Below are 19187 nucleotides of genomic sequence, written 5' to 3' on the forward strand. Positions count from 1 at the left end.
AAACAAGATTACTCAGATGATAAACATAAATTATGCGCTAGCCAGAACTCAAAATGCCAGCAATTTCCACAGTGTTAATTCCAGTGGCGGAAAGCTGAGAAACGAACTTTCTCAACAGGAATACTGTATGCTGGTTCCAGTATAATGGTATCTTCATCTGGACAAATTTCAGCAGATTGTCAAAAAATGGGGTCAACTGAATGTCGACATGGTTGTTTCATTTGAGCTTTAAGCTAAATCGTTACAGTCAAGTGCAAGACACCCTGAAGCATTTCTAATAAATGCTGTGTCAGTTCCATGGACTTTCTCTCTGGTTTGTCTTTTTCATCCAATACATATGTTTTCAAGGTACTTAAAAGATAAGGAAAGGGTGCAGACAATTATTTAGTTTCTAACCTTGGTCCGTTCCTTCATCAAACTTTATCTCAGTTGTGTTTAGTGAAAATGATTTTGAGGATTTTAAGTTATGATGGTCTTGTTGATTTTGTGATTCTATTATTATATTTAATCTAGTTATTTTAATCTGACTAGATTACTAGAATTCTTACAGGAAGGTCTAGATGCCATTTTATGATTATCTCTTTAAATGTTAATGTTTCGGCTTCAGTCGTCTTTCAAGGAAGGTTGACCCTGATTCCAGATGCAGTGCATCCGGAAAGTATTCACAGCGCGTCACCTTTTCCACATTTTGTTATGGAATTCATTTTTCTCCTCAAAATTCTACACACAATGCCCCATAATGACCATGTGTAAAAAAAAGTTTTTTTGAGATTATTCCAAATTTAATAAAAGAAAAAATACTAAATCACATGTACATAAGTATTTACAGCCTTTGCAATGTTCCTTGAGATGTTCCTACAGCTTAATTGGATGGAGTACACCTGTGGTAAATTCATTGATTGGACATGATTTTGAAAGGCACACACCTGTCTATATATGGTCCCACACTTGACAGTGCATGTCAGAACACAAACCAAGCATGAAGTTCAAGGAATTGTCTGTAGACCTCCGAGACAAGATTGTCTCGAGGTACAAATCTGGGGAAGGGTACAGAAAAATATCTGCTACTTTGAAGATCTCAATGAGCACAGTGGCCTCCATCATCCGTAAATGGAAGAAGTTCGGAAACCACCAGGACTCTTCCTGAGCGATCCGGGAAGAAGGGCCCTAGTCATGGAGGTGACCAAGAACCCGATGGTCACTCTGTCAGAGCTACAGCATTCCTCTGTGGAGAGAGGAGAACCTTCCAGAAGGACAACCATCTCTGCAGAAATCCACCAATCAGGCCTGTATGGTAGAGTGGCTAGACGGAAGCCACTCCTTAGTAAAAAGCACATGGCAGCCCGTCTGGAGTTTGCCAAAATGCACCTGAACAAAATTCTCTGGTCTGATGAGACAAAGATTGAACTCTTTGGCATGAATGCCAGGCGTTATGTTTGGAGGAAAACAGGCACCGCTCATCACCAGGCCAATACCATCCCTATAGTAAAGCATGGTGGTGGCCGCATCATGCTGTGGGATGTTTTTCAGCAGCAGGAACTGGGAGACTAGTCAGGATAGATGAAAGATGAATGCAGCAATGTACAGAGACATCCTGGATGAAAACCTGCTCCAGAGCACTCTTGACCTCAGACTGGGGAGACGGTTCATCTATCAGCAGAACAACGACCCTAAGCATACAGCCAAGATATCAAAGGAGTGGCTTCAGGACAACTCTGTGAATGTCCTTGAGTGGCCCAGCCAGAGTCCAGACTTGAATCCAATTGAACATCTCTGGAGAGATCTGAAAATGGCTGTGCACTGATGCTTCCCATCCAACCTGATGGAGCTTGAGAGATGCTGCAAAGAGGAATGGGTGAAACTGCCCAAAGATAGGTGTGCCCAGCTTGTGGCATCATATTCAAAAAGACTTGAGGCTGTACTTGCTGCCAAAGGTGCATCAACAAAGTATTGAGCAAAGTTTGTGAATACTTATGTACATGATGTTTCTTAGTTTTCTTTTTTTAAATAAATTTGCAAAAATCTCAAAAAAACTTTTTTACATGTTGTCATTATGGGGTATTGTGTGTAGAATTTTGAGGAGAAAAATTAATTTATTCCATTTTGGAATAAGGCTGTAACATAACAAAATATGGAAAAAGTGATGTGCTGTGAACACTTTCTGGATGCGCTGTAAACACTTTTTTGCAGGAAGTATTGCACATTCAACCTCCTTATATTCCTTCATGGGATCTGTGTGTGTATCTGTATATGAAAAATCCCAATATGTTGGTATTAATTATGTGGTCGATGTTTCGGAGCTTGTATCCCATTCCTCAGGACAATAATGAGGAAGGGGATACGGTCCCCGAAACGTCGACCACATAATAAATACCCACACATTGGGATTTTTTTTTATTGGAAGCCTCCGAGTGCCGCATTGTTTTTCACTGCAGTGTATTTGAGGGCACTTACCCCCGACGAGGGCACCAGAGCAAGTCATGGATGGCTGGTGAGCACTCCGCGGCTGAAGTGGAGATATATCTATCTATCTAACAAGGGGTATATATATATATATATATATATATATATATATATGCACACACATATATCCATATGTATATATCCTGTGAGTGCCACTGTTCATCCATTATTTTTATATAAATAATGCACACACACTCTGGTGTGGGTTTGAGAGAGGGGGTTACCCCCCTTAATGTTGCTCTAACTACACCCTTTTTTGTATATGAAGACGTCTCCAAGTGCACTCCTTTTGATCAGTAATGTCTTGGAAAGCCCAGCCTGGTGTGGTCGCATCTGTTGCGACCATGCCAGGCAAGTGGTTAAACAAAGAAAAACTCTATTTTGGACTATTTTGTCCACAAAACATTGTTCCAATAGTCTTCTGGCTTGTCCAGGTGATCTTTAGCAGACTGCAGACGGGCAGCAATGTTCTTTTTGAAGAGCAGTGACTGTCACCTTGCAATCCTTCCATGCACACCATTGTTGTTCAGTGTCCTCCTGATGGTGGACTCATGAACATTAACATTAGCTAATGTGAGAGAGGCTTTCAGTTGCTTAGCTTTTACCTTGGGTTCCTTTGTGACCTTGCAAACTATTAGACGCCTTGCTCTTGGCGTAATCTTTGTTGGCCGACTACTCCTGGGGAGGGTAATAATGGTCTGGAATTTCCTCCATTTGTACACAATCTGTCTTACTTTTGGTTGTTGGAGTTCAAACTCTTTAGAGATGTTTTTGTAACCAGCAACAACTCTTGATGAGCATCAACAACTGTTCTGAGGTCCTCAGATATCTCCTTTGTTCGTAACATGATATACTTCCACAAACATGTGTTGTGAACATCAGAATGTGATAGATCCCTCTTCTTTTAAAAAGACAGGTTGTCCACTCACACCTGTTTGTTCTCCCATAGATTGAAATTAATTTCACCTTCAAAATATCTGCTAAGCCTAAAGGTTCACTTACTTTTGCCACTCACAGAAATGTAATGTAGAATAATTTTCCTCCAAAAAAATAAAAACATGTCTAATTTTTCTGTCTTAATTGATTTGGTTCCATTTATCTACTTTTAAGACTTGTGTGAAAATCTGAGGTAGTTTTAGGCCAAATTTCAGCAGAAATTTAGAAAATCCTGAAGGGTTCACAAACTTTCAAGCACCACTGTATTTTTTCTTCCTCTGTGGTCTGTGCAACGTTGATCAGAACCTTGTAATAAGAGGGTTTCTGGATTGGGCGTTAACACCATAAAAATTCACAATGAATATCACTTTAGTGATAAATCTGTAGACATTTTGGAAAGATTATATGAATGTAGTAGTGTATGTGCTAGTACTTTTAAATAAATCTCTATTTCTGGTGTGCCCCATTTTTATTAAATGCCTTGCATTGATATTTTGCTAAACATTTTAATTCACTGTATAATGTAAACAAGTTGGCATTAATTTTTTTCAGGATAAAGTACATATTCCTGGTGCAATTTATCTGTCAATCAAGTTTGACCCATTGTGTAACACTGAAGAGGGTTGTGATGAGCTGGTCATCTCAAGCTCTGCAGACTTTAAACAAGATCTGCACAGGTTTAGTGGGCCACCTAAAAAGTGGACAGACTTTGAACTCCCAGGTGAGTAGAATATGGTTTAAACAGTACAGTGTGTGGTGGTTGGTGTGGGTTTGTTTGTGTTTTTTTAAATGTTCTACAAGTAAATTAAACATAATTGGCCTTTAAAATATGAGAGCTGTGTGTGTGTGTGTGTGTGTGTGTGTGTATGTAGGCTAGTAAAAGTATGTATAGTAAGTCTAGTAAAAGTATTCATGCGTTATTTTAATTTTTTACATAAAGTTAATAATTCTTATTACTGATCAACACAAACGGTCCTACTTTTGAAAGAAATAGTTTTAGAGCTGTTTCTATTTTTGCTCACCCCTTTTGAGGTACACCTAAATAAAATCTGGTGTTCACTATTTTCTTCAGAATCCACTTAATTTGCGTCCACCGATCGTACATTTAAGGTATTTCAGTTCATCTGAAGAAAAAAAAAAAAAAAATGCTTTTGTGTTAGTTGTTGCAAATTACCACAACAGTATCTCCATGAAGGAGCATTCAAATTAAATCTGAGAGAGGCTGTTAAATATAATTCCTAATTTTGCAATCAGATCTATGATAAAAAAAAAAGTGTTTTCCTATAATCACCAGAACTCCTCCTAAATCTATTACACAATGCAATCACAACGTGCGTGCCACCTCATGGCCTACATACAGCAGGATCTACAGTATAGGAGACTGTATGCTGGATCTCTATGAAGCTGTCATCACTGACACTTTTTGGAAGGTTTAGAGTTCATATCAATTGCCATTAACTCTAATGTAGCTGTTACCTAGTAGACGTGTTTTTATATTATTAAATATATATTTTCCCTTGTGTGATATTTAATGAATGATTGAAGCAATCACTTTCGTGTCACTGTGGTGCGCACACAGTCTGCCATCTGTTTAGGCATGGGAGCAACTAGGATGCTTGGGAGCTGGGAGAACTGTGAGAACTAAGGAGAGGTCCAGGTGAGGTCTATGTATGTGTCTGGAGAGTGACTGCTGATCGATAGAAAGTGGTGGCATACAGTAACTGCGCACTGCAACTCACTTCTTGCCTCTCTAGCACCATTCTATGGGGGCCAGGTCGATTACTACTTCTAATATAGTGGATTTGTACTGCATATAAATAGTGATATAGCTATATGTAGATGTACAATAAAAATAAACGTACATAGATATTATATAATATGAATGATCACAAAGGTTCCAGTTTTTTTTTTATTGAAGTATATATTGCATATAGAACCTTTTTGAATCTTTATTTGCTAAAAAAAAAAAAAAAAAAACTTTCAAAATTAGAGATGGTTTAAAAAGAAAGTTTACAATGTTCCCTTTTTCTTTTTGGGTAAATTTGTTCCAGGACCACAATGAAAATACTAATTTTAAAATAATAAATACCATGGAGGGAATAAGTGTGAACATAATATAATTAATATTTTTAATTCTGAAATATAGGTGATACTTTGTTCTATCGTTTTACATCTGACATGAGCTGTACAGAATGGGGATACAAGCTTACTGTGGCTGCTGGACATCGAGGACGGTTTCAGACAGGTCAGCACTACTCACTTTTATATACTACATGCTGCTTGCTTTTTATGTAAAAACTTTGTTTTTCTGTGTGCAGCCGTATTACTTAGGGGGAGATGATTAAGCCTTCTAATGAGTGGAGAAGTTGACCATAGCAACTAACCGCCTTCTACCTATCATTTTATAGAATGTACTTGATACATAACTCCAAACTGATTGGTTGCAATTGACTACTTGTCCACCCATTTTTTTTTATTTTTTTTGTAAAGGCTTGGTACATTTACGAGAGAGAGAGAGAGAGACATAGTAATCTCTAAAAGCCAGTGATCACATATATATACACATAACAGAAAATTGTTTGTGCTCTTAGAACTTTAAACAATATACAGTTTTTATATATATATATATATATATATATATATATATATATATATATATATACACAATATATTATAGTGCATTGGGTAAAAGCATGGTGCATTAGTTATACTGAAACCAATGGTATTGTTTGGCCATATCTACTTTAACAAACAATATAGGCGGCGATTCAATTCATTGCGATGTTGAATAGCCGCGAGAGGGAGCTCCCGCAGCTATTCAATTCACCTCGCTATTTGGGTGCGCTAAGGATTTTTTCTCGCACCCCCCTGGGGATGCGAGGAGAAATCCGACCAAAGTTCTGGCCGCGCAGCTGTTTTATGCTTAATCAGCGCTAAGAGCTGTGCGCCCAGCACTTTGGTCAGAGAATACCGGTTAACGCTCCTTAACACCCTTGTTAAGGCGCAATAACCGGCATTCTCCGACCACACAGCGCACTGAATAGAATAGCTCCAGGCGCTATTCAATTCACATTGAATTGAATCGCCCCCATATTTTGAACAAGTGAAAAAAATGTATTATTTGTCTCTTGTAGGATTTGAAATTTTAAAACAGATGATTTCTGACCAAAGAGTTGTACATCATCTCCCTCTGTCCAACATATGGGCTTGGCAAGTTGATGTGGCATGCCGGCAGACTGGCCACCAACGATTAAAGGCAATCCACTTATTATTGAAGATTTTGCACCTTAGTACTGTGAGGTAAGAAAAAGGTTTTTGTTGCAGCTCAGAGCTAGGAATACTTTAAAAACTATGGCCAATATCATTCCTTTAATCTCTTTCTATACATTGCCTCTACTGTCTAACTTCTGCTATCTGACTACTTTTTTTTAGTGCAGTTTCTTTGTCCTCCATTTACATGCTTTTGACATGTTTACGGTTTACCTTGGTGGTTGTAGGTGTGAGTATATTAATACTCTCTCACTCAATCTTGTGTCCCTCCTATAGCAGGGATTTTCGAGTATGTTTCTATAAATGGATTTCTATCTGGCTGCATCTAAATAGTGAGTGTTCTTTTGCTATGCCCCCTGGCATGTTGGCTCTTAGTGAGATGTTTGTAGTGCATTGAGTATTCAGAAATGTGTATATATACTATTTAGTTGCTTTTAAAATAATTCCTTGACAAGGATGTTCCTAAGATCGTCTTGAAAGTTAATAGAAGATGGCGTTTATGAATGTGAGGGAGACTGCAACAATTCAGACAGTTTGAAACTATATGTGAGGAAAATTAATCTGTTTGCCTTGGATAGTACGACATTTTCCCCTTTAGCTGTAGGAGGCCTCAGGTAGTTAGTTTATTTCCATGAGACACGGCACTAAGAATCTATTTGCCTTGGATATTAGGACATTTTCCCCTTTATCTGTAGGAGGCATCAGTTGGTTAGTTTATGCTCCATGAGACAGGGCACTAAGAATCTCTTTGCCTTGAATAGTAGGACATTTTCCCCTTTAGCTGTAGGAGAACTCGGGTGATTAGTTTATGCTCCATGAGATAGGGCACTAAAAAATGAAATCCTCCATGTAACGCAAGCACTATTCCATAATTTTTTTTCCAGAACCATGCATAGTAGATGGGCATATAGCTTTTTGACCTTAATTGCTGTCATCTATTTATAATGTACCACATATTATGCAGCATTTTACAGAGAATATTGAATTTTTCATATCTGCTCCTTATCTTTTGGAGCTTAGTATAACTTATCTACCACACAATCACACACTAGGGTCTGTTTTGTTAGAAATAAATCAACCTACGCAAACACAGGAAGAACATTAACAATTCTGCAGAAATAGTGGCCAGCATATATAATACAACCCCTGGAACCAGCGCTGTGGGTTTATTGTATTTGTTTTATTGCTTGCATCTGGAGTCATTCACCACCAAGTCTGTATGTGGCCTCAGCTGTTGGTCAAGTGAAGTCTTGACCACCTGGTGTAAGAAGTGGTTACTCTCATCTGCTGATCCATGCAGCTTCACTGGTCTTCCCATCCCAATAGCTACACTGTCCCTTGCAGTGGTGACTAAATGGTGGATTTACTCTTCTCCCTCTAATATTTCACAGTTGGAAGTCATCACCGAGGCCCACGCTAGCTAGATCGGAAGTTTTCTTCATAACTGGAAAGCCTTGAAGTTTTTGGATGGTGTTATGGCGGGGATTCTCTTGTGCCCCTAACTTGGACCAATCCAATTCTGAACATGTAATATGGGCCTGTAGCTAGCAGGTTCTCTGAGCAATCTCCTGTAGGGTCTGCGTGCCTTCAGGAGACTGTGCTACCCCCTTTGTCACTGCCGTTCCAATTTATTTTTACAATCTCCAGACTTCCTCCTGCCTGCCATGGCAGCCATTCTCGCTCCAGCCTTTTCAGGGACACAGTAGTAATGTCAACAATATTAACTCTTTCCTTCCCAGATGGTAATAGGGTAGCACACATTCAAGTGTTTCCCTTCATAAAGTGCCTGGAGAAATATCTCAGACATTCATACCCAGGATTGGGCCCAGTAGGGACCCTACCTTGGCGGTATGTTTGTGCCAAGTACCAAACAAAATGACCTGTTGGATGTTCAGATTCTGTCTGTACTACCTGCACTGCTCCACTTTTCCATTCATCACCACTAGGGGCTGGAACTCCACAGGCAATGTCTGAGCAAGAGTGAATTGTGTCCTTCATTCTATGATCCACATTTCCCAACTACAAACACCATTTCCCAACTATCAACCATGGCATGGGATTGGCCGGGAAGTTAGGATTCTTCCATCCTGGAACCTTTTTGGGCTAAGTATCTAATTTTTTCTCTCTGTGACCTTTCAAGGGTCTCTAAAATATAATTATGAAAAAATAGGACCTGGGGCAATTTGGCAGCCCCTCCCTTCCTTCAACTATTTTGGTCAGTTGTCTCATCAGAGCTGTTCTTTTGGCCCTGGACATTAAGGACAACCACTTTTTACCACTTTTGAAAAGTTATTTGGTCAGCCAATTTCTCCCCCACTGATCAGCTCTTTAATGCAGTTGTATCTGGGCAAAGGGTGGATCCAGATGCATGCTTTTGCACCTAATGGTGTTCTGAAGCTAATTTTTCCATATTGAGGTTACGCAAATTCTCTCCAGCTGTGCGCTGTCAGCTTTGACCACAATATAAAAAGACTAGGATTCTACTTACAGATTAAGCATCCTTCAAAGACTCCTTTGGACAAAGAGTCAAATGATCTTCTAAAAATCAGTTTCCACAGATTCGCTTGGCATTTAGGCCTGCCTATGTAGTCCCTTAAATGGCCGATATGAATTTAGGTTAGGTAGAATAACTCTTGGGAGGGGTTTGCAAATGGCACAACTTGCCAGTAATTTGCTTGACACAACCTTTGATTCCATCAGGATGGAGGCTAGATCCCACGGTAGTTTTGATGGTGATATGCATCTCAAATCTTGCAGGAGAATACTTCCACATGTTAACTGTTTGCTACCTCATTCAGGGAATGCCCTCTTCAGTCTAGAAGTGATCTATCAAGAATGCTGTGCATTAGTATGGTTCTTTCCTCAGAAAAGCTCAAAAAGTTCATTTATGCTACTATTACTCCTTTTGCTCTTATGACATCAAAATGCTATGGTACAAATTTATGAGGTCTCACATTGCAGCCTAAAGGGGCATAGCAACCTAAAGAGACAAACTAATGGCCTTCCATACATAACACAAATATTTAAGATGGGTTTAAGGGTCTCATTCAGACCTGCTCACGAGCGCAGGACGCTCGCAAACTGGTCGATGGTACCCAAATGCGCATGCGCACGACAGAGGCTGCTCCGTCGTGCGCATGTGCGAGACCCGGCGAGTGACGGGCAAGCCGTAGCTCGGGGTCTCGCTCCAAAGGGGGCGTGCTGTCGATGGTGAGTGACAGCATGCCCCCTTTGGTGGGCGTGGCTGCCCAGACGGAGGCGTTCTACCGTCAGGGTCCGGCCCCACTGACATCACTCTGATAGAGCCAAAATCACACCAGGGCTTGCGGCAGCGAGACCCTACCGCAGGGTCTCGTTGCAAGCCCGATGGTCGCGACCATCGCGACCATCATCATGGACGCTCGCATAAGCTGTGGGTAGTAACCCACAGCTATGCGAGCGTCCAGGAGGACGCAAAAAAAAAACGCCCTGATTCAGAGTGGGCGCTTGTTCAGAGCGTCCAGCTCTGAATCAGGCCCTAAGTCTTTCAGGCTACAAGCTAGTACCTAAGAGGAGCAGAAGTGGTAGGAACATGTTTTTGCTTCTGTGACTCTTGTCTACTCCATGCCATTAATAGATATACCAAATATCCCCTTTCGGAATGTGCTCCACAACGTGTTTTTACTTTCATGTATGCATTACCAGTAGATCTAGTGGTTTCAGACTGCAGTCTGGCAGTTTTAATATGTGACTACTTGTTCCCTCTGCGTTGACAGCACACTTAGCCAGAGTGCCTGGTTCTTTTGTTTGGTATGTCATGAGGCTTTGCTATATATAGTTTGCTGAGGGGTCATCTACATAAATTTTCTAAAAGACAAATTTCCATCTTCAGATAGCACTCCTGTGAAATGCCATCCAGGCAGCTGTTTATTATTTGGCATTCTCCTCTGATTGTGGAGTGCTTTGAGGCTGGATGTAGTTATAATCCTGACAGTCGGGATGCCGGCACTTAGAATACCTGCACCGATATCCTGACACCTGTCAGAATTCCGACGCGGGCATCCCGACTGTAAGTACTGGGGGTTATGGGGAGGGTTAGAATTAGGGTTAGGCACTGGGGAGGAGGATTAGGTTTATGCTTCGGGGTAGGGAGACGGGAGGGTTAGAATACTCGCCGATAGGTATTGATATCCTAACCCTGTCGGGATGCTGGAGTCGGGATTCTGGTCGCCGGAATCCCGAGCATTAGCATCCCGTACTCTACCACTTTTGAGACATCCAACTTTCTATATTGCCCTACTCCCTGTTAATGGAGTAAAAGGGAAATGCTTTTCTCAAAGGCTATAGGGGTACAATATAGTGTGTCTGGTTTTTTTTGGAACAGATGATTACTCCCTTCCTTAGTTTTTTTTTTTTATTGGCCTGGTTTACTTGGATTTCCCCGACAGCCTAAGTATCTCACATTTTGTAGAACTACAGATTTGTTCTTGTACATCTTTGCTGTAGTCACTCTAAAAAGCCCCTCTCGGCGCCCCAGATACCGTGAGAGTCTGCTGGCAGCTCACTCATGTCAGGCAAATCTTGCCTTGTGGCGTATTGAGGCTAGATATAGGAGGACGCATCTGAATGCCAGATTCACAGGTCCTGTAACCTAGTAATGTAGACATCAATGCTAACCCAAAGAAACTATGTGGAAACCATCTTACTAGCACACAAGTAGTTTTGAACTGGTCTGTATATACACCATAAAGGTCTATTTAGTTAACAGTGTGCATGCCACAACTGTAAATGAAACATCAGTTATCTTTACCATTAATTAGAATATAATTAATGTAACGTCTAATACAGAAGTTCCCAAACTCTGTCCTCAAGGCTCCCCAACAGTGCATGTTTAAGAGATATCCATGGTTGAGCACAGGTGACCTACAGTAATTAGTACCTCAGTCAAATTGATTTAACCACCTGTGCTCAACCATGGATACTTCTACAACCTGAACTGTTGGGGTGCCTTGAAGACCGCGTTTAGGAACCTCTATTCTAAAAGGTTATCAGTTGAATCTACAGGTTTTTTTTTTTCTATAAAGTAAATATCAGTACAGGTTGAGTCTCCCATATCCAAAATGCTTGGGACCAGGGGTATTTTGGATAACAGAATATTCCGTATTTTGGAATAATTGCATACCATAATGAAATGTCTTGGGAATGGGACCCAAATCTCAACACAGAATGCATTTATGTTCTATATACACCTTATACAGACAGCCTGCAGGTCATTTTATACAATATTTTTAATAATTTTGTGCATCAAACAAAGTTTGTGTACATACATGAAATTCATTTATGTTTCATATACACCCTATACACACAGCCTGACTGTTATTTTATACTGTATTTTAATAATTTTGTGCTTTAGTTTGTGTACATTGAACCATCAAAAAGCAAAGGTTTCACTTTCTCAGTCATGCTAAAAATATTCCGTATTTGGATATGGGAGACTCAACCTGTAATCCAAAGATAAAGAACTGTTATTTCTTCTTCAGGGTCCATAGGGATCCACAGGGATACCATGGGGGGGAATATGTGTTTGGAGATATTAAGGCTACAAACAGTTAAAGCTTTCAGGATGCCTTGGGTCCTCCTCCATATATACCCTTCTAGCAACAGGCCTTCTGTTGTTCATTTGGTGCTGCAGGATTAAGCTGCACCTTTGTAACAGGGGACTGCTCAGGCAGTACTAAGCTTTTATTTAATGTTTTATTTTTTTTTCCTATGTTTTTGGGTTGGCAGTACTAAGCTTCTGAATTAATATGCATGTACTGCGACTCGGATGAGCTTACTATCAGCGATGCTGGGACCCGGACTGCAACTGGACGCACGGAGATGTCAGGTAAGGCAATTCCTCGCTTACTGGGAATCGCGAATGGCAGTCCTTGCTTCCAGCACTGGAGACGCATCGGGAGCTGCTGCAGACAGGGCCCGGGAGCATCCACGTCCACACTAGACCGCCAGTGCCTTATTGACTGATGCCGGGGATCGACAGCAGATGCAAATCTGCTGCTATGAGGGCGGCGTACCCGGCTGGTTGATGCAGCTTAGGGGAGGTAGGCGCTCCCCTGGCAGCTCCTCCCCCGACTCAGACACAGTCTCTACAAAGGGTTTCGCGCGTCTGGGTTGCTCTGCCTACCCTCCACGTATATATGAGATGCTCACTGTCCACTATCAGTGCGCTGCTGTAGCTGTTGGTCTCAGGGGAACAGATGATGTATATATCCCATATATTAGAAGTGGCTTCCTATCTGGAAAGAGCTGCAGTAGATGCTGGAATTTTAGCTTCTAAGGCATCAGCAGCTTCAATACTGGCAAGCAGGGCCCTTTGGGTTAAGATCCTGGAAAGCTGATACAGGATCAAAGAACGCTCTGAAAGTCTTACCTTTCTATGGAAAAGTACATTTTGGAGCAGAGTTAGGTAAAATAATAACTACTCTGGCGGCTTCAAAGTCAGCAGATCTGCCATCTACGGCTACAATAAAGTCTAGGCAGGTTTCTTTTGCGGTCCTTTCCTCCTCAGGGACAAGCAAGGGAACAGTCTTCCTCTACGCAGTGTACTTTTTGCAAGACTACAAGGCGACAAACAAACAGGTCTGGGCCGGCAAGACGTTCAGCTTTTAAACCTGAAGACAAACCCTCAGCCTGATGGCACGGGCCTCCTCCTGGGGGTACCCAGGGTGGGAGGCCGACTTCTCCAGTTTGCAGATTACTGACGTCAGACAACAACAGATGCCTGAGTCCAAAAACTGGTCTCTCAGTGGTATGCCCTCACTTTCAGGAGGCATCCTCCCCAGAAGTTTTCTTGCACAGATCCTCCATCAGATGTGGTCAAAGCCCTTCAGGAAGCCATTCACTCCCTGCTGCAAATGGGGGAATAATCGCGGTTCCTGTGTCGAAACAAGGAAGGGGTGGTTATTCCAATCTATTCACAGTTCAGAAACCGAATGGGGCTCATCGCCCTATTCTAAATCTAAAAACCCTCAACAGGTTTATCCATGTTCCCAAGTTTCGTATGGAAACTCTCCGGTCAATTATTTTGGCAATGGAGCCTGGGGATTATATGGTTTCCCTGGACATTCAGGATGCATATCTGCATGTTCCTATTATATCATCCCACCAACAATTTTTATGATTTGCTGTCCTTCAGCAACATTACCAATTTCAGGCAATACCTTTTGTCCTGTCTGGGGCTCCTCAGGCATCGGGGAGTCAGAATACTACCATATCTGGACGACCTTCTGATATTGGTGCAGACTCCGGATGTTTTACAAAACCATCTTCATCTGACTATAGCCTGCTTACAAAAGCACGGCTGGATCATCAATTGGAAGAAATCATCACTTTCTCCAACACAGCAGATGGTACATCTGGGAGCTCCTCTGGATTCTTGGGCACAAAGAGTGTTTCTGCCAGAGAACAAGATTGCAGCCCTATCATTGTGAATATGCAAGCTGCTACACAAGCGAAGGGTATCCATTCTGTTAGCTATGCAGCTCCTGGGATCAATGGTATCCACCTTTGACATGTTGGCGTATGCTCAGTTCCATGCAAGCCCTCTGCAAAAGTTGATTCTCTCCAGGTGGAACGGACAGTGTCATCTAAGAAAGAGGTTCATTACTCCCTCCTGTGGCGGCTGAAAAAGGATCATCTGAACAAAGGTGCCCATTCTGGATTCCAAATACGGTGTTTCGCACCACGGACGCCAGTCTTCGCGGATGGGGGACAGTGACAGGTCCACACCCCCTTCGAGAAAAGGACAGATCAAGTAAGTCATCTGCCCATAAACATTCTGGATCTGCGAGCAGTATACAAAGCATTTGTCAGGGCACGGGACCTGCTCCAGGGCAGGCCGTTCCAAATCCAGTCCGACAACGCAACTACAGTGGCCTACCTCAATCATCAGGGAGGCACGAGAAGTTATGCAGCCATGAAAGAAGTGACAAAGATTCTGATTTGGGCAGAACGTCATCTTCTGGCCATCTCAGCAACATTCATACCAGGAGTACTCAATTGGGAAGCAGATTTTGTAAGTCGCCAAGACTTTTGAAAGTTTCTGCATTCTCAGTCTGGTTCCAGAGGACGATTGCCTCATTACCAGATATTAGAATTTTTTTTCTGCGAGTTCAGCCTCCTTTTGTTCCACCGGTAACACCGTGGGATTTGTCTTTTTGGTTCTTGGGGGGCTACAAGCTCCCCCGTTTGAACCCCTGGGTTCTGTGGATTTGAAATGGTTGACAGCGAAGACGCTTTTTCTCCTCGCTATCTCTTCCGCATGCAGAGTCTCTGATTTGGCAGTGCTCTCTTGTCGCTCCCCATTTTTGCTTTTTTACCAGGGTAAAGCTGTTCTTCGTACAGGGGAGGGTTACCTTCCTAAGGTAGTGTCCCGTTTTCATGTGAATGAAGAAATGATAGTTCCAGCTTTTCAGGCTCCAGATCTTTCTGTAGGTGAAGCCTCCCTGGATGTAGTTCATGCTCTCCAGATCTATGTGGAGTGCACAAACACTGTTAGAAAATCAGATGCTCTGTTTGTATTATATGGTGTTCACAAACAAGGATGGCCAGCTAATAAGCAGACTTTTGGCTAGATATCTATGCATGACTATCTCTTAGGTGTACACACAGGCTGATTTCCCTGTCCCAAGCACGGTGACAGCACATTCTACTGTCTGTAGGGCCATCCTGGGCTTCTGCTGAACAGTTGTGTAAGGCAGCCAAGTGGTCTTCTGTCCACACTTTTCTTCGCCTTTAATACTTTGTTCCTCGAGTTCTCCTTTCTGCTCAGGAGCGTCCCCCACCCTAGGGGAACTTTTTAAGGACATCCCCATGGTATCCCTGTGGAACCCTATGGACCCTGAAGAATAAAATTAGGGTTATGGTAGACTTACCTTGATAACTCCTTTTACTTTGAGATCCACAGGGCACCCACCCTGGCGCACCAGGCTGCATGGGTAATTCTTATTTTGGTCACGATGCCCTCATCTTGTGTAAGGCTTGTGACTAGGGGCAGGGTATATATGGAGGAGGACCCGAGGCATCCTGGGAGCTGAAAGCTTTAACTGTTTGGTGCCTGGATCTCTCCAACCACATTATCCCCCATGGTATCCCTGTGGATCCTATGAGCCTTGAAGAGAAGGAGTTATCAAAGTAAGTCTACCATAATTAATTTTTTTTTATATATATATTTCTATACCTTTCATTATTTGTTTTGTCTACTCCTTTCTATCCTAACAACCTGCATGAGCTAGCAATTACTTCCCATGTGCCGAGTCAAACATATTAACGATACTGGACCTCTCCTTTTAAGCATTGCAGGGTATAAGGTTAAGGGGTCTATTTACTAAGCAGTGTTAGGAGACAGAGTGAAAAGTGATAAGGTGCCAGCCAATCAGCTCCCAACTGTCATCTCACAGGCTGTGTTTGAGAAATGACAGTTGGGAGCTGATTAGCTGGCACCTTATCACTTTTCACTCTGTCTCCTAACACTGCTTAGTAACTAGACCCCTAAATCACAGCCAGTTGTAAAGCACTTAAAAATATACTGGCGCTGTATAAATAAATATTAGAAATAATAATGTTTTTAATCGTTCAATAGCTAATTTTCATTTCTTTTTATTGTATTTGTCTCTGCATAGAGATTGTGACCTGAAGCTGTTAAAGCCGCTATGGCCAGTTTTCGTGTATATGGAAAACACTGCTTGCCAAGAAGCAACTATCTCAGGTGTTCTTCTCCCCTTACATAGAGCACTCACTGAACTGTTTTTCATTGCAGAGAACCGTGCAAATGTAAGTATGCCATGAATATTATTTAAAGTGATGCTGTTCTCCTCACATAAAACTGCGTACACAGAAGGTATTTTGGGAAGGTTTTACCAAGACTGTGAACCTTTTTGCTAAGAAATAGCTTAGTTTTATGAAAAACAGGTGAATATACACTACGTATCCAAATAGTTTTTTATATGCTTATTTTTTATTGCATACATAAATGTACGTAGATTCTATTTGAGACATTAAGGTGTAATTTGTAAGCATAGTAGGCGCTGGCACGATAAAAGTAAATGATAATAAATGAAATGTTCCCCATGTAAACCCAGCACTTGATGCTTGCCCCTGCCTGCTTTGAATAACCATCAGAAACTGATTAGTCAAGCCATGAGCCATAATCCCAGATGTGGAGATAATGTTGGCAAGATGTAACCTTGAAAATATTGTGACATTTTTAAATCCACAATAAACTAAATGTATTTGACTCCCGATATTTAGGAAATATGTCCAGTATGTTATTGTAGACATTAAAGAATTGTACAAATAAATTTATAACTTGTGTGTGTGTGTGTATATATATGTATGTATGTACTGTGTGTGTATGTGTATATATATATATATGTGTGTGTGTGTGTACATATATATATGTGTGTGTGTATATGTATATATATATATATATATATATATCTATCGGAACTCCGGCATTTAATATACAACGTCCCTTTGTCAAGGTATACAGAGGTGCCGGGGTATACCACGACTGTATATGATTACACATTCCAATAGCCGGCTCTCTCCACACTGTTGCAAATGCCACTGTGCATACTCAAAAGGCAAACACATATCATGAAGCAGCGGTAGTATTGACTGCCTGAAGATGGGGAATAAACCTCGAATCGTTGCAGGATTTAAGGGATTGTCAGTCTTTATTGAATGTGGATGAAAAATATGCATGCATGTGTGACAGTCGAGTCACATTATTATGACCGCCAGAGTAACCGCCATGTGCAGCATGGACAGCAGCTAGATGGGCTGGGAGTGACTCGATAAGGTGCTGATAGGTTGGCACAGGTACCTGGAGCCATGCTGACTGCAGTGCATTCCACAGCTGCTCGAGGGTGCGTGGTGGAGTATCCATAGAGTGAGCACAATGATCGTGGTAGTACCACAGATGCTCAGTTGGGTTCAAGTCCGGGGAATAAGTAGGCCAGGGAAGTACTTGGATGTCTTGGTCGTGCTCGTCCAACCACTGTCGGACATTTCTATCCGTGTGACATGTCGCAATGTCTTGCTGGAAGATCCTATCCGCCTCAAGGAAGACAATCAGCATGTATTGGTGTACGTGCTCTGCAAGGATGGATTCATAACCAAATTGGTTGGGAGTGCCTGCCACATGGATGAGTGGACCCAGAGAATGCCATGAAAACATTACCCAGACCATAACGCTGCCACCACCAGCTTGTGTTCTTCCAGCAATGGTTGCAGGGTGTTTGTTCTCTGATGTTTCTCGCCTGACACACTAGAGTCCATCCGTTGATGAAGCAGAAAACGTGACTCATCAGAGAAGGCAACCCTTTGCCAATCAGCGGAGGCCCAATTCCAATACAAGCGTGAAAATTGAAGCCTTTTCTGCCGATGCACCTTCGTTAGCATAGGTGCAGTGACCATCCGTTTGCTTCGGAGCCCCAGGTTCGCTGAACTGTAGTTTTAGACACACTTCTGGTAGCCCCCAGGTTAATTTTGACGGTGAGCTGCTCGAAGGTGCCTGTCGGTTGGCCCTCGCGCACCTTCATAGCCAACGTTCACCTCTCACATCAATGGCACATGGTGTTTGTCCAGTCACGATACACCTTCACCACAGCAGCACGCGAACAGTTCACAAACTGCGCTGTTTCAGAAATACTGCCAACCTTGGCCCGAAAGCCAATAATCATCACTTTTTGCAACTTGGATAAATCGCCCCTTTTACCCACGACAGCAATGAGTGATATGTGTTCAGACGGCCTATGGCACACCTTATATACCCACCAAGCCAGCGTACGCGACATACTTCATAGGCTATGCGCTACCGACATCAAATGCAGGAGGTGGTCATAATACTGTGACTCGACTTTGTATATAACAAGTACTTTTGTGTATTAGAACACCCTGTATGGGTTCAGAAGCAATAAAGCAAATTGTCTACATTATGGACTCAGAGTGTAGGAAGCCAACTGTGGTTAAATTGGGTGATTGGGAAAAGATGTATGCCAGCAATAGTCACTAGCGATTTATGTAGAAGTGTAAGTATGCCACATTATACTTTATAGCAGAGGTTCCCAAACTCTGCCATTACAGTCCAGGTTTTAAGGATATCCATGCTGGAGTCCAGATGGTTAAATCAAATTAATTAAGTCACCTGTGCTCAAGTACGGATATCCTTAAAACGTGACCTGTAATAACAGAGTTTGCAAACCTCTGGTTTATAGGAAAAAGTCAGAGAGCTCTAGGTTGAGAACACTTTCCAGGGTAAACATATTATGTAGTAACCAGAGTCCCTGGGTCTGTAGGTAATTATGGGTTTTATATTTCAGGCAGGCCATAATCTTCTCCATAGCAGCCAGATTTGTTTTTTTAGTTGGTGCTGTAGCACATTCCCAGTGCCACTAAGCATTTGTCCTCATTTAGGATCTGAGAGGCCAGTTTGTCAATTTTCTCTATTGGTAAACACTTTGAATGGGGTACCTAAC

The 19187-nt window shown here is 41.9% G+C and overlaps 1 protein-coding gene across 2 annotated transcripts in view; it reads left to right on the forward strand.

Annotated features, from left to right (window-relative positions):
* ZZEF1 (zinc finger ZZ-type and EF-hand domain containing 1) overlaps positions 1-19187 on the forward strand; it is a 239492-nt gene that overhangs the window by 204847 nt on the left and 15458 nt on the right. For both annotated transcript variants that reach the window (XM_088447033.1, XM_088447034.1), the window contains exons 50-53: positions 3952-4120; positions 5546-5644; positions 6534-6699; positions 16329-16479. In XM_088447033.1, the coding sequence (XP_088303159.1) occupies positions 3952-4120; positions 5546-5644; positions 6534-6699; positions 16329-16479 (585 nt within the window). The remainder of the gene's footprint in view (positions 1-3951; positions 4121-5545; positions 5645-6533; positions 6700-16328; positions 16480-19187) is intronic.

The sequence above is a fragment of the Taudactylus pleione genome, unplaced genomic scaffold (assembly GCF_031769625.1).
Source record: "Taudactylus pleione unplaced genomic scaffold, aTauple2 ptg000411l, whole genome shotgun sequence".
NCBI lineage: Eukaryota > Metazoa > Chordata > Amphibia > Anura > Myobatrachidae > Taudactylus > Taudactylus pleione.